This window comes from Zeugodacus cucurbitae, chromosome 2 (genome assembly GCF_028554725.1).
Source record: "Zeugodacus cucurbitae isolate PBARC_wt_2022May chromosome 2, idZeuCucr1.2, whole genome shotgun sequence".
NCBI lineage: Eukaryota > Metazoa > Arthropoda > Insecta > Diptera > Tephritidae > Zeugodacus > Zeugodacus cucurbitae.
The window spans coordinates 27,169,862-27,185,142 of NC_071667.1; the positions used below are offsets into that span (position 1 = coordinate 27,169,862).

At 33.8% G+C, this 15,281-nt stretch overlaps 1 protein-coding gene across 11 annotated transcripts in view; it reads left to right on the forward strand.

Moving 5' to 3' along the window:
* The window catches only part of LOC105213669 (dystrophin, isoforms A/C/F/G/H), a 397,492-nt gene that overhangs the window by 64,437 nt on the left and 317,774 nt on the right, over positions 1 to 15,281 (forward strand). For all 11 annotated transcript variants that reach the window (XR_003752425.2, XR_003752426.2, XM_054232196.1 and 8 more), the window contains 2 exons: positions 3,145 to 3,240; positions 4,431 to 4,530. Coding sequence is in view for 9 of the 11 variants with exons in the window: in XM_054232196.1 (XP_054088171.1) it covers positions 3,145 to 3,240; positions 4,431 to 4,530 (196 nt within the window). In the remaining 2 variants the exon portion in view is untranslated. The remainder of the gene's footprint in view (positions 1 to 3,144; positions 3,241 to 4,430; positions 4,531 to 15,281) is intronic.

Consider the following 15,281-nt stretch of genomic DNA (forward strand, 5'->3'; position numbering starts at 1 on the left):
TTGTTCTAATTGTGTATCGAACTCACGAGCCATGCACGCAATACTGCCTGCCGCAGCAAGCGGTAGACGAGCTTTCATACTCTCCCTTGTTTTTTGTTCTTTGTATATTCGTATGCATATGTACTTCTCCCCCACCATTTAATTGCTTTGCGATTTTCTACACTAAAAAATAGTTGATTTGAAATGCTGATTTAGTGCCAAAAGTCGTGCCTTCCGATACTATTTAAGCGTAAAATCGACTATTTAAGCGTGACGCTGTTGAGAATACTGAAGCATGAATGAATAGGCGGTTGCATGGACGCCACTTAGCTAGTGGTATACTTAGCTGTTTTGATTAATTGCCAGACATTAATCAGGTGAATGATAGTAGTAAAATTAGAAAAGAGTTCAATTGAGCTAGTTTAGAATGTGACCAAAAATATAAAAGTATTTCCAAGAAAATCATTAACAACCCAGTATTGAAATTTAGCAATGCCATATCTTTATATTCCACTTGGTCCCATATGGCAAGGTCTCCTTCAACATAGAGCCTATAATAGTAAAACTATGTCTACAAAACAATTTTAAAAATGACTTTCATTATAATTCCACTGCTCGTCTCAGAATGCTTAAAGCATAACTCTGAAACATGTAGGAATTCTGCATGTGTCGGGCCATATCTCTCCTTTTGAAATTATTAAGGATAAGTACTTCATCATAGAGTTGATCCACCAAGGTGAGGTGGAGCGACTAATAAATATTAGCTGTCTTTGATTCTCCAAACGTTGGAGAAAAGTCAATCGATTTATTATTGTACTTTATCTTCGGCTGTGACAATCTGATTCACTACTGGGTAGGTTGGGAGTATATAGGTAAACAAAAAAATTTTTGGCATATTAAATATTATGGTGATTTTATCTCGCGCTACTTATGGACGGACTCTTTGAATGTCAAATGCTGCCAAATTATTCACTAAGTCACACAAAGCAGGCGGTCGTGCGCCGGTTGTTGGCGAGCAAGCCAACGGCTGGCTGACTGGCTGGCCGCCCGAGGCAGTGGCTGCGGTGGGTGTGCCAAAAATAGCCACCAAAGGGGCGGTGGTGTGCTGTGACAAACGAAATGTGGCTAATTATATACAAAACAACAACAAAGAAGTAGAAAAACAACAGGAATTTGGAGCGCCTAGTGTGGCAGCATGCGGTGTGATTGCTGTTGTTTTTGTCGCTGTTACAACTGTTGATTATTTATTTATTTTGTTTTTGTTTATCGATTTTCTTCGTGGCTATCGCCTTCTTGGCTGTTTTATTGCCTTTTGATCTACAAATTTAAGAGCGGCATAATGAAAATTAAAATGTTTATAATTGAAAAACGACGAAAGCGTTTGCGCTCACAAGCGTTTTCCTGTGAGTGCTTTGATCGGCGGTGAGCGCCGTGAGGAATATTTTTTGACCAAATGCACTCAGTGCGACGCGATATTTTCACTAGAAAACATCGATTTTGTTGGGAAACGCTAATTGTAACGGCAACAGTGCGACGTGTTCTTGCAACAAATTGTTGCATCATCGCCTTACTTCCGCGTGCGTGTAAACAAATGAGGTTTGACTGTTTAAACAACATATTTTATCGCGTGGTGTCCTCTTAGCAAGTGCAACAGTAATAATTATTTAATGTGGAAGGATTGTGCGTGTGATTAAAGAAGTTTTTGGACCATTTCAGGTTTTAATTAAACACTTATGGAGATAGAATTCGGAAACAAAAAAATCTCAAAAATATTATATTTAAATATTGTGAAAAAAGTCAATCAGAGTTGAAGTCTAGTATAGTTTTAGTATAGTTTTTTCTTTTAAATATGAATGATTTAATCTTCAAATTTCTGGTACTTTATTGACTGAAAATTATGTGACATATCAGTAATAACTCACATTATGAATATATTGAATATAATTCCAATATATATTTTGTAATTTAATGTTGCAATGTACATTATAAACAATGTATTATAAACAAAAACCACAACAAAAATGAAGTACATTCAGCAGCAAAATAAATTAAATATTTTTAATATTTTTTAATACTTTTAAAAGAAATTTCTTCAGATATCATAAATTAAATCTATTGCAAGAAGTGTTGAAAATCGTAAAAGAAAATAATTACATTTAATAAAGTGTTCAAAGAAATTTATAAAAATACAAAACGTGGATAGTTCATACTGAGAACGTATTAATAAATCAAATATGCAATTAAATTTTTATGAAAAAAGCATTAACAAGCATTAACATTATAAAAAATTAGTGAAAGAATTATTTCTTACTTTGAATTTCTCAACATGTGATTTAAATAGGTAAATAAGTATTCGGAACTCGGAGAATGGTGAATTGAATCAACTATCGAGATAACTCGAATAACGAGAGAAAAGCAAAAGGTTTTCTTATTTGTTTGATAAATCCTTTTTTATACAAGAAAGCACATCTCTAACACAATAAAAAGATTGTTGGTGAAACGAACACACCTAATATAAAAAATATAAACCATTCAATTAAATTCTTTTACTAGAAATGAAGTGCAAAACTGGCAGTCATGAAAATACCTTTAAAATATGACTAGCGATAAACACGAAAAGAAAAAAGGCTATAAATTAATTTAAAAAAATTAAAGGCATAATATTTCTAAAAATCAGCATGGAAGTTGGTGAAATTAAATCAAAATACAAATTGAATCACAAAAACAATTAAGCATAGTATTAAAAAGTGATACTAAATAATAAAATAAAAACATAAATAAATATATAAAACAACAATTCGCTCAGCACCAAAATGCAGTTCTGCTGGTTGACGCAAATTGTCAGTTTAGACTCAAACCACGAACAAGCTATACACAAACAAACAATCTCATTGCATATAACGCATAGCAGCTTGAAACTCATAAGTGCCCAAAAGATCACAACATTCGATATAATCAGAGCTTCCTTACGACTTTTTAGGCGGAATTATCATATTTATGTTGCTATTGTTGATATTAATTTTTTTTATTTTTAAGGATTGTAATTTTCCTAGTTGTTCTTAAATCATAAAACACTTGCATTCATTGAAGCATTTTACACATAATGATTTTAAACACACAAGTCCAAATACAAATTTCTCACACATTTCCATCATACCACTTTAGGATCGTCGCGACGACTTGAAATTGATTGTGAATAAAATTGGCAAAAGTGAGGAGCGCCCTAAGGTGACTGCCACCATGATGGCTGATATCGAAAAGGTGAGATTTATTTATTTAAACAAACATTTCAATAGTTATAAGTTTTTACACCCTTATACACACTCTCCCATACATATGTATGTACTTTCCCGTTTCTTCCGTGGGTTCATATAAAAAAAGTAAAATGAGGAAAATTCGAACAGAAATTTATTTTTTGTATATTTTATTTGGAATGAGCTAAAACTTGATTACTACCTCTATACTTTGATGTCCGTAATCTTTCTCTTCTGATTATGAAGGCGTTAATATAATATTTTGTCCTTCAAGCCGCTGCACACACTCCGTACTCGACTCTCAAGCGCGTACTTGGAAGGTTTTGAAATTTTGTTCAGCAAGCAATTGCGAGCGCTTGTTACTCGACTCTCTCTCGAGAGACGATTTTCGGATTGAGATGAAAATTCTCCATCACGGAGTCTTTTTGATACTCTCACTTGGGAACTATTTTCAAAAAGTTGAGATTCTAGAAATAAATATAGCCTATGTTATTCGGGGTGAATGTAGCTTTCCAATGGTGAAATAATTTTTGAAATCAGCACAGTAGTTTTTGAGGTTAACCATTACAAACAAATCTTTCCTCTTTATAAAATAATAGTAATATAGACTACTAAAATATAGTAGTGCCAGTTTTTTCGCAAATAAATTAAAAAAAATAAATAAATAAATTATAACAAGGCACGGAAATTATTATTTTTGAATAACCGTGTTTTTGCAGAATACAAAAATTAAATTTAAATTAGGTGGCAACGTTATATAGTCAATTACTTAATAATACTATCATAAATAGTATCCTTCCAAGTTAATAATGCATTTCTAGTTTTTGGACTAATACATACATATGTATGTATCTATTTATGGTTTAATAATTACTATTAAATCAAATTAGGTGGCAACTCTACAAAAACTTTTTTTAAATAAAGTTTGCTTAGATATTTACTCGTTGAATATCCGCCATAAGCTGCTTGATCGAATTTGTTACAATGCAATAAATATGGCAACTCTTATTTTAAATTTGTATAAAAACGTTTTCCACGTATCAATATTTTATAACATCCCTGGAGTTTGTGTGTGAGAACAAATACATTTTTAATTCTCAATTAAAGGAGTACCGTTATATACATCCATAATTCCATAATCATTATTTCATTTATTAGTATTTAACCGTTATTTTTTTAATTTCAAACCCTTTACAGTCCAAGAACAACCTACAATTGCATGCCGATGCTGTGGAGCTTTCGCTGACCGAATTGAAGCAGATCAATAAATTGTCGGCACGCAACGGCGATGATAAAGGTGAGTTATTATTATTATGGTTTTTATTTTTATATTTTCACATTGCAAAGTCATTTTAACAATTTGAGCCAGTTCAAAATAATTGTTTTTTGGTGGTAAAAACTAGTTTTCAAAACAAAGTTGACATTAAAATCGGTGTAGAAATATTCAATACATAAATGTATGTGTGTGACTTGCTGAACTTTTGCTGAAAAGCAAAGCCAAACACGTAAAAGTTTGACATTTTTATACGCGCTGTTGCATTTTCTATTAGTTTTTGGTTGAAATAAAATTGATATTTCAAAACCACGCATACACCTACACTTCATGTACATAGTTGTTGGTGTCTGTATGCATGAGCTAGATAGTTTTCGAACACAAACAACATGAAATATTATTGTATAAACAAATCAACACTCGCTTGCGGCTTCTTGCAGCTAAACATTGATGGGTCACAGCTGTCGGAAAATATGAAACGCATGCATAGTAGGGTGGTCCTTAGATGTGCTATATTTTTATATTTCGAAATTTTTACAACATTTTTATTATCATAGAATATTTCAGTGTGTGATCTAGTCGATTTCGTAGGATGCGTCGAAAGCTTATTATCAGTAATATAGATGAAAATTGCTGACTAGTGAAAGCATTTTTTGTCTGTTAGTTGATTGATTGGAATTGTGTGAAAATTTATTTGGAGCTATTCGTAGCTTGCAAAAGAACAGATAAGTACTGAATGTAGATATATTGGTAGAGATTTGGATATCCTCTCAATCGTCGAGGTAACTGCAGATTTAAAAAAAAATTAATATATTGAGAGGTTAGATGGTTGCCTGACCGGAGGAGGCCTTAAGCCATAGACAACTTGCAAAGAAAATCTATGAGAAACAATTACTTTGTGATGAAGCTTAGTGAAAAGCCTTCCTTCTTCCTTCAGTATAAACTTGGTCTTTTAAATTAACAAATTTCTAAGGAGTAGTGAAATTTCAAAGCATCGACAGGAGTATCTTTGTCATAAGAATAATCGATTCTTAGATCAGGTTTAACCTTCGTGGCGAATTGTGATATCTCACCAGCAATGGTATTTTCGTTTCATATTATATTCAGACAACCGATTTGATCTAGGTGGGATCAATGGTTTGTAAATTAATGCCACAAAGAAAATTTTTGATTTCACAAAAAAGCTATAATCAGAATTTTGTATGAAAGTTCAGAATAATTTCCTTGGTTTTACCAGGTAAGGTAATTTGTATTTACATACATCGTGATCTTGAATATTACCTTCAAACGTTTTAAATAATCTACATCAATCTAATTATTAGTGGAAATCTCATTAACTTGACTGCAGCGCCATACTATATATATTAGTATCTTATCATAAAGATTGAATATTCTATAACTGTTCAGGAGAAAACGCTAATTTTAAAATATAAGATTTCTTGGAATTCTCGCAACTTTAGTTGAAAAAATACAAAAATCTGCTAAACTTTGGTTCTTCGGGGAAAATTAAAAAAATTGTATTACTAAAAAAGAATAAATTTTTAACTAAAATTTGAGGGAATAAAGTTTTAATTAACTCGAAAACTAGAACATTGGTAAAAAGTAATTCAAATTTTAAAAAATATATAATTAACTAAGAATACACAAATCAAAGTACCTTAATACTGGTTCAGGTCTTCACTAAATATCCTACCGGAACAACAATTTGCACAAGCACATAATAGCTCATTGGCCGCTTTATCCTTAGAGCTTTTAACGTAAAACTGAGTTAGGAAAGAGCGAGCTTTCCTCAGCGGGTGTATGACTTAGCAAACATCATAAGTCACAAAAAGTTCTACTTCTAACATTGCTTAGGGAGTGTGCGACTTAACTAACTTCAGAAGATTCTCTCTATTCCCTTTTTAACATTCCGTTTACATTAACATTACTTGTTTGCGCAGTAGTACCCACTAAGTACATGTAAACCCATACATGCATGCAATTGTGTCTGGCAGCAAACATTCCCTCCCTTCTTATTGATAAATGCTTTTGATAATATCCTGTTTACCTGTGTGTGGCCCCACAGAAACGTGCCAAACAGCTGTTTGCCATTTTAGCCATTTGCATATGTTGAGCTGTGTTGGTGTTGTGTATTTGTATTTGTTAGTGTATGTGCATGCATGCACGCGAGAAGTGGCCGTGTGTGTGTGTGCATTCTTTGCATTTGCCTTTTTAGCTTTGAAGGCGCGCTTTTCGTCCTCCATGGCGGCATTCAAACTCAAAACGTGCAACCGAACGGAAACGAAAAGATTAACGGCGCGCCTGAACGCATCACAGTCGTCGTCGGACACTCGCTTCGCTGCTAACTGGTGGGAATGCCACACAGAAAGTGCTTCAGTTAAAGACTTGTTTATCATTTACCGGTTGTGCGATTGCAAAATTCAAATTTTGTAGTTTCCTCGAGTGGAAATTCGGTGTAATTTTGGGGGGATATTAGAAAGGTTAGCAATTTGCAGGAAAACGGTGTTAAAAAGAGAGGAAAATTAATTGCCAATTTAGAATCAAAGTGAAATTATTCCGAAATAATTGTTAGTAAATCAATATCGGAAAATAAAAAAATATAACAATATATAATAAAATAAAATAAAATAAAATAAAATAAAATAAAATAAAATAAAATAAAATAAAATAAAATAAAATAAAATAAAATAAAATAAAATAAAATAAAATAAAATAAAATAAAATAAAATAAAATAAAATAAAATAAAATAAAATAAAATAAAATAAAATAAAATAAAATAAAATAAAATAAAATAAAATAAAATAAAATAAAATAAAATAAAATAAAATAAAATAAAATAAAATAAAATAAAATAAAATAAAATAAAATAAAATAAAATAAAATAAAATAAAATAAAATAAAATAAAATAAAATAAAATAAAATAAAATAAAATAAAATAAAATAAAATAAAATAAAATAAAATAAAATAAAATAAAATAAAATAAAATAAAATAAAATAAAATAAAATAAAATAAAATAAAATAAAATAAAATAAAATAAAATAAAATAAAATAATGTTATAATTAATGTAATAATAATTAATGCAAATGTCTGTGTAAAAATTAATCCTAATAAAAAAGTATTATTAAAAACTAACAAAGAACACATAAAAATTTAAAGAAAATAAATAAAATAAATAAATTGTACAGCAGGCTTCCACAATATTTAATTCAAGAGAAATAATAAACACAATCGAACAAAGTGAATTTATTATCAAGTAATTTGAAGACATAATTAAATTAAATCCATTAAGATAAGCACCAAATTGAAACATAAAATAAAGAAAGCTCAAAAAATAGAAAGCCTTATCAGGTAAAAGAAAAGAAAGACAAAATCAACGTACATTTTGCCATTAACCTGCTATAGGCGACTTGTCAAGCCTGTGGGTGTGACACATACAAGTAGCGCTTGTGGCATGCCTCAACATATAAACATCATTGTTAAGCGTAACACTAATTCTTTTGGACGGTGCTAAATCTGCTGCTACTAAGCGACGAAAACAAGTAAGAAACGTTAAAAGAATATGAAAAAAGAACACAAATATTCCTACGTGGCGCACCCAGCTGAGCACAGGAAAGCCAAAAAATAAAACGGAAATACATAAATCAGCTGCAAACTAAACGAAAGCAATCACATTTGATACAATTTGACAGATACCATTATTTACTTGCACAATGAGTGCGTGAGTTGGCGCTCGAGGTGATATGTGTGTGTAGGGCGCACATGGCGTATACGTAACCTAAGCGCAGAATTTTTGACACGTTCGCAACGCACATTTGGGACCATAAACGGAAACCAAAGAGATAAGAACTGAAATAAATAAGCGAAAGTAAGAAAAAAATATATATTTTCTATTTTCTTATTAATTTTTAAATCCAAAATCCATGCCTCTCAAGTGCGCAATCATTCAACTTGGCTACTACACAAGAGACAATAACAAAAACAATAACACTAACACTAAGCAATGAAATGATTTAACTACCACACCATGCACATCGGCTTACAAGTAAAAAAAGTACAAATACAACAACAACAACAACATTTGTTTTGGTCTGCCCATTAGACACTAATGTCCGACCGGCGTCGTCGTTGACTAGCTGTTTTCAAGTTAAACACCTGCTTCTGTTGCTGAATCCTGCGCTCGCTGTTGGCTGTTCGCTGTTGGCAGTGCTTTCTTTCTGTTGTCTTCCTGCCTACTTGTCTTGTCGCTTCAAAGTCAACGTCCTCGCGCGCGCTTGCTGATGCGCTCTCAAGTGCTGCTCACACAACACTTTGTGCGATGCCTGTATTGTTGTTGCTATTGCTGTTGTTGTTGTTGACGTGTAACGTGTTTTATGCGCCGTTACCTTTTTTATATTTGCGTGTATGTGTGTGTGTTTGCTGCCATGTTAACTGTCATTTTAATTTCAATCTCTGTTTGCCTGTGTTGTTATTGTTGTGTGTTAGCTTTTACGCTTGTTGAGTGTTTGTATACAATTTTGTTGTTGCTGTTGCCATTTTCACTTGATTTTATTTTATTCTTTTACCGACATACGTGCGCATCTCGGCAGACACTTTGGCACGACCGCGAACTGTGTGTCACAAGTGAAGAAATATTCAGCGGAGTAATAAATAATATTCTATGAAATAGGTACTTGGCAGGTATTATAAATGTGTTCTTTGAATTGTTAGATATACTTTTTCCTTTTAGAGAAGCTTCAAAGAGGTTTCTTCAACTACCTCATAGATCGCTTGGGTATGACTCACGGCCTTAGATTGAACAGATCATAAAGTATAGTCCAAGGGCTTGTATTATTGAAACCACAGACTTGAATTCTGTTTAAAAAATGTTCTGCAATTTGGTGGACCCCTATATTAAGAACCGTGATTGGTGTGTTTAACGAAATTTGAGATTTCTTTAATCAAATAAGACTAAAACTGTCTGTCTCGAATACAAGATGATTTGACAAATGTAGAATCCTGTAGGAACACAATAATGGCCTAAACCGGGGTTTCACCCTTCAAAAGGCAACCATATGTTGATTCACTTATATGAAAATCGGGTCCATGGAACCGGAACGTCTTCGTAATCTCTAGAATTGTTTGTGGAGTTTTGGTGAGAATACAGACAGACTTCCCTACAAGTACTTATACTCAATGATAATATTTTAGTAATTCACGCGAAATTTTGATGTTATATTTGTGGTCACGGAGTTTCTCAAGATTCCGAAAGTACAATTCACAAAGTTTCCATAAATATAATATAATATAATACTAGTAATAATAATTAGTCAAAATGAAGAAGCGGATCTCTGCATGTGCCTTGTTTACATTAAAAGCATATTTATTTATGGAAGTTGGGCCTCAGCTTTTCAAATTCACAACCCTTTTGTCTCCTCTTCACCCACCTTTAACGTATTCATGCTTTTTACGTTTTGCTTGCATTTTCAGCATATATTTTATTTCATATTTTTGTCGTTGTTTTCGCATTCATGCAACTGACAAGAACCCCATAGAGTTAAAGCAGCGAGTAGACGGTATCTCACAGCCAACATTGTTTTAATTCTCTATATTTCTACATTTTATTTTGCCTATGCTACCTTTTGTGAATCGCTCTTGTTTTTCCCTTTTTTCTTTTTGTATTTTTTCTTTTCTTTCGTATTTCCCTGCAACTGCAACTGTTATTATTATTTTGCTCCCCTACATTTTTCGTTGCAAATACTTTCTAACATTTTTTTGTTTTTGCACATTGCACTAAGGTACTGTGGTACTGTGTACTGGCCCATTTTGTTGTTGTTATTGTTGTTGTTGTTAGTCATAATTTTGACGTTGGCTTTTTTACGTGTTGCTATTGTGATTGTGCGGTCATTTGTTGTTGTGATTATTTTTTGTTGTACACATTATTTCTTATTGTAATTGTTGTTGTTGTTTTATTGTTATTGTTGTTTTGAATATTTTGTTGTATTTGCTGTAGTTATGTTTTTTGTTTTTTCTGTTTTTGTTGTTGTTGTATTATTATGATTGTTGTTGTTTAGGGTGTAATGCACATATCTTCCCCTAACATTCGTTGACTCACCGAGTCATTCATTCACGCTCTGCTTAGTACATTCATGAAGGGGACACACTCACATACTCGCTTTTCGTTTATTTACATTTCATATCACACGCATGCCAGATTTTGGCGCTCATACGGCTTAATATAACGGTGCAGTCCTGCCACATAGCGACGTCCAGCTTTCCAGCAAGAGCCTTTAAAAAAGCAATTTGCAACTCCCCTCCTCCACTCCACCTCCACTGAGCAGCCTAATCCTGCGAGTCGCTGGCCATTTTGGCCATCGAACTGTAATTTCCGCACACACAATTTTTTCGAAATTTTTTTTTCTGTTTAGATCGTGTTAATAAAACGCGTCACTCATGGCGTCAAAAGAAGGAAAGTAAGCGTTGAAAGCTCAAAAAAGAAATGAAAAATTGGAAAAATGTTGAATTGCATCACTCCTGCGTCTGCCTTCTGTAGAAGCTAGTCGCCTCCCACCTCTCACGGCAGTTGTGTCGATTTCAGGCTATTTGTTTGGTTTCACAACTTCTTAATCCTTTGGTTATGCTACTATGGGCGACACAAATCTCTAAGCTCTCAGGCTTTCAGGCGCTCCCTCAGTGCATTTCCCACATCCTTGCCCACTCAGTGTCCATTTTTCACCGTTTCTTTCTTACTTCTCTTGTGTACTTTTCTGCGACTGTGTCGTCTTACACTCTCGACAACACCTACGAAATCCTTATAGTGCCCGGCTTATCCTTGTCGCTGCCTTGGCTTTGTAAATCTTGCATTGTGTCTGCGTGTTTTGTTTGTTTGTTGTTGTTGGTGTTTTGAAGGATTTTTGCTGCATGCCTTCTTGGCGGAAAAGTTTTCGTTTGATTTCTGTTCTTCGAAGTAGGCTTTTAGGCGTTTTGCATGCGGCCTTATTTTAGTTTCGGCTTTTCAAAGCACTGTGGCGCAAAGTTGGCATGAAAGAAGTGTTTCTTTTCTACTTTACTTATTCTTCGGCAACTTGCGCAAGTTTGGTGGAATTTGCCAGCTTGAGTAGGATTTGCTGCTCGTAAGCGTAGTGAATTAGTAGTTGCTTGAGTGAATTCGTAGTGAAAGTGTGTTGAAAAGAAATCAGTTTATTTTGAGTTAGTTCTTAAACTTTAAGATTTCAACTGCGACTAAAGAAACGTTTCGAATACCTTTTAAATTTTCTCAAACCAAAAAAAAGGCTAATGGTTAGGTCAAATTGACAACTAATCCATGATTGAAGCAGATGTATTCTTTGTCTATCTAATGCCGGTAAATTACACTGAGTGTGCTTCATATTCGCCTTTGACAGACATTCTTGAAAAGTCTGTAGGTTTTGATTGGTCAGACAACCAATGATAAACTTTACATTTTACAGGTTGGAGAGAATACATTAGAGATATTAAAGGTCTACTGCCACTTCTTTTAATGTAATGAATACCGTAGCCAGAGCATTACTATTTGTCGAAATTGTCGAAATGTATAAATATGTTTTATTATTGTTTTTTTTTTTCAAGATTTGTGTCAACTCCATAGCTCTTTTGATAGGAGAAATTACAACCCAAAGCTTAATATATGAAGAAGCGTCTAACAATGCTATTATCAATTGGTCAGGGTATTGTAATGGAGCCGGATGGCAAATTGGGGTAGTGCAAAAGCAGTTGTAAGGTCAATAGGACACCCCTCAAGGTGGAGAACTCGTCCCTTTGCTCTGTATCTTAGTTGCCAATGATCTTTTAAAAAAGCTGGAGAAGCAATGCTGTCAAGTTTTAGCATATACTGATGATGTCGCTTTCTTGGTAAAAGGAAAATTCCTGGAAACCGCGTATGGGTTAACTCAGGGGTACTTGAATATGGAAGCCAGCTGGACGTTGAGAAGAAGTCCGTCAATGCAAGTTAAACCGAATTGGTTTTATTTACTTAGAGGTATAAAATCCTGTCTGACACTCTTCCTTTTTTGGGGGCTCTCTATTTCATTCTGCTGTCAAGGTAAAGTACTTGGACTCATTTTGGATAGGATGCTGTCTTGGAATCCAAGTATTGAGGTGAGAGTGAGAAAGGCATCGGTTGTCCTATACTACTGTAGAGGAGCCATTAGGAAGAAGTGGTGATGGTTTGGTCTTCGTGTGGTAGAAGGCGCTAGAAAGGGTCTCACTAGCTAGAATTCTGGAATGTCTTCAAAGAGTGGCTCTCATTAGCATCTGCGGATTAATAGCCCTGAATGCAATTGTGCGTTGGCAGGCAAAATCTGCTATTAGACTCAGGAAAGCAGAGTCCGTGAAAGTTTCCAAGTCGGGACATTCGGAAATTCTCGACTGCATCCCTGATAATATGGACCGTTGGACACGACGCCCAATCTCTGCAGCTCCTTCTCCATTGCAATTAAGGTAGCGGAAGGCGAATTGCTCCGAAGTACGGTCTCCTTCGGGGAGGAGAACATCCACTCTGATAGTAGAGCGGAAATTATGGTCCTGAGCTCGTTGAATGTGTGCTCGAAGCTAGTTAAGGAGTGCCTTAGGTCATTATCGTTAGAGTCAAGTTATTTCACTATCAGACTCGTGAGTGTGCCGGGTCACACCGGAATCGCTGGGAATTGCAGAGCGAATGAGCTCACAAGAAGGGGTACCCGTCGTCCTATTTCACCATGCTCGAAAATAGTCGGTGTTCCGTTGTCCTCTAGTACTGGATCACTTTGAAAATACCTCACCGATGGTATGTTAAATAGCTAGAGACCAAAGGAGCAATTTTAGTTATACGACCATACAAATTCTCTCCCAGAGAACATTTTTGAACGTTTCTTAAGTCTAACCGCCGTCTTCCAATTGTAAGAGACCAATTGACTCTAATAGAGCATAATTTGTAGCCTGTGACATGAGTTGAATATATAATTCACGCAAATAAATAAGAAATAATTATGCGTTCGACATTCACGCTCCATTTGGCACTTATCTTGTAAACAGAAACAACAACAATAACAACAAAAGAAAACGAATACTTATTATTATTTAACGACTTGCATACTAGCTGGTGGAAGAAACATATAAAGCGCATAAAGATTTCATCTAAATGCTCACATACACCTTAACAAACAGATATATATGTGAGTGTGTGTGTGTTTGCAGTCAGTACAAAAAGCTCCTTGCTGACACATGTCTCGTAATGATTTGACCACATAAATATGACCAACTGCTATGGCACCACACACGTTTCAAAGCGCAGACGAAATTGAATTTCTCTCCACCTCGCATATATATATGTTCGGATACCTAAAAGTATGCAATGATATGGCATAACTATTACTAGCCTCACACACACACACATCGCTTCACTGTTGTTCAGAAATTTCATTTATTTGCTTAAACTGCTGTCACTTGTGGGTCCATATTTTTCTTTTCTCGCATTCCACATTGCTGAGCGTCAACATTTTTCTATTATCTTTTGTTGCTGCCTGATTAGGTTTCGCAAACTATTCGGAGGTGGACGGGGTATGGGTCGCCTCCTGCTTTTTCTTTATTTTTGTACCGTACACATATTTATGTTGTTGTTGTTGTTTTGTGTGTCCAACTATTTGCGCTCGGTATTTATTTGCTGCTTACAAGTGGAAAGACTGCGGTCAGCTCGTGTCGGCCTGTCTTCTGCTTGGTTAGCGGCTTCGTCGAAGTGCTGCTCAAGCGATTTTTTGGTCATGTTTTGGTGAGGTGATGAGGAGGGAGGGCATATATAATATGTATGTGTGTATTTATTGTTGTTGTATGATATTTGTTTGTGCATATTTTTACTTGTCACATTGTGACGTTGGCAGCACCAAATGGTCAGCCAGGCATATTACTCGGCCATGACAGGAATAGTTCCATTTTGACAGATACAATTTGCGCTGGAATAAGGCAAGCGCCGAACAATGTGTGCGAGTGCATATTCTGGACAGGTTACTTACAGTTATATTTTATTATTATTATTTATTCTATCTTCTACTAAAATATTGAAATTTTGTTAACTTGGTGTCCTTTCAATCTGGTTTATCGATTTTTTTTGTTTTTTATTCGTACATTTTTTTTTTATTATTTACGAAATATCCTTCTGCACATATACGATTTTTAGTACAAAATAATTTTTTTAGTTTTATGAAATTTGTACGAAGTTTTAGTAAAAATGTCTATGTGAAAACCCTCCAATAATTAATTTGTACAAATTTATATATATTTATTGTAAATAACAACATTTCATTTACTAAATTAATATTTAGTTTGAACTTATATTATTGTAGGACAAACTAAAAGTTGTCACAACTAGTACTCAATTTGGCAATCTTGTATATAGTAGGGAGTAACTTAATCGGTAATAGTCGAAGTTCTCGCTCCAACCAAAAATTTTAGTATTGAATGTTTTTTTCCAAGTCCTAAGTTTATTTTTTTGTACAAGGCTTACCAATAATACATAACCTATATTGCATTACAAATGTCTTGCTTTAATATTATTCTGAAAATTTTCAACTTAAATTATTAGAAATTCTAAATTTTAAAAACGTAAATTTTTGAATGATATTGTTTCAAACCTGGCTTAGTAGAAATAATGTTAAATTTTATGGTTTAAATCAAGTGCTAGTACCCAAATATCTTTGAACAAAGTTTTTAGTACTAATTTTAAAAGTTAATTTATTGAATTATTATTAATGTTAGTCTTTAGAACTACTTTGGAAATGCATA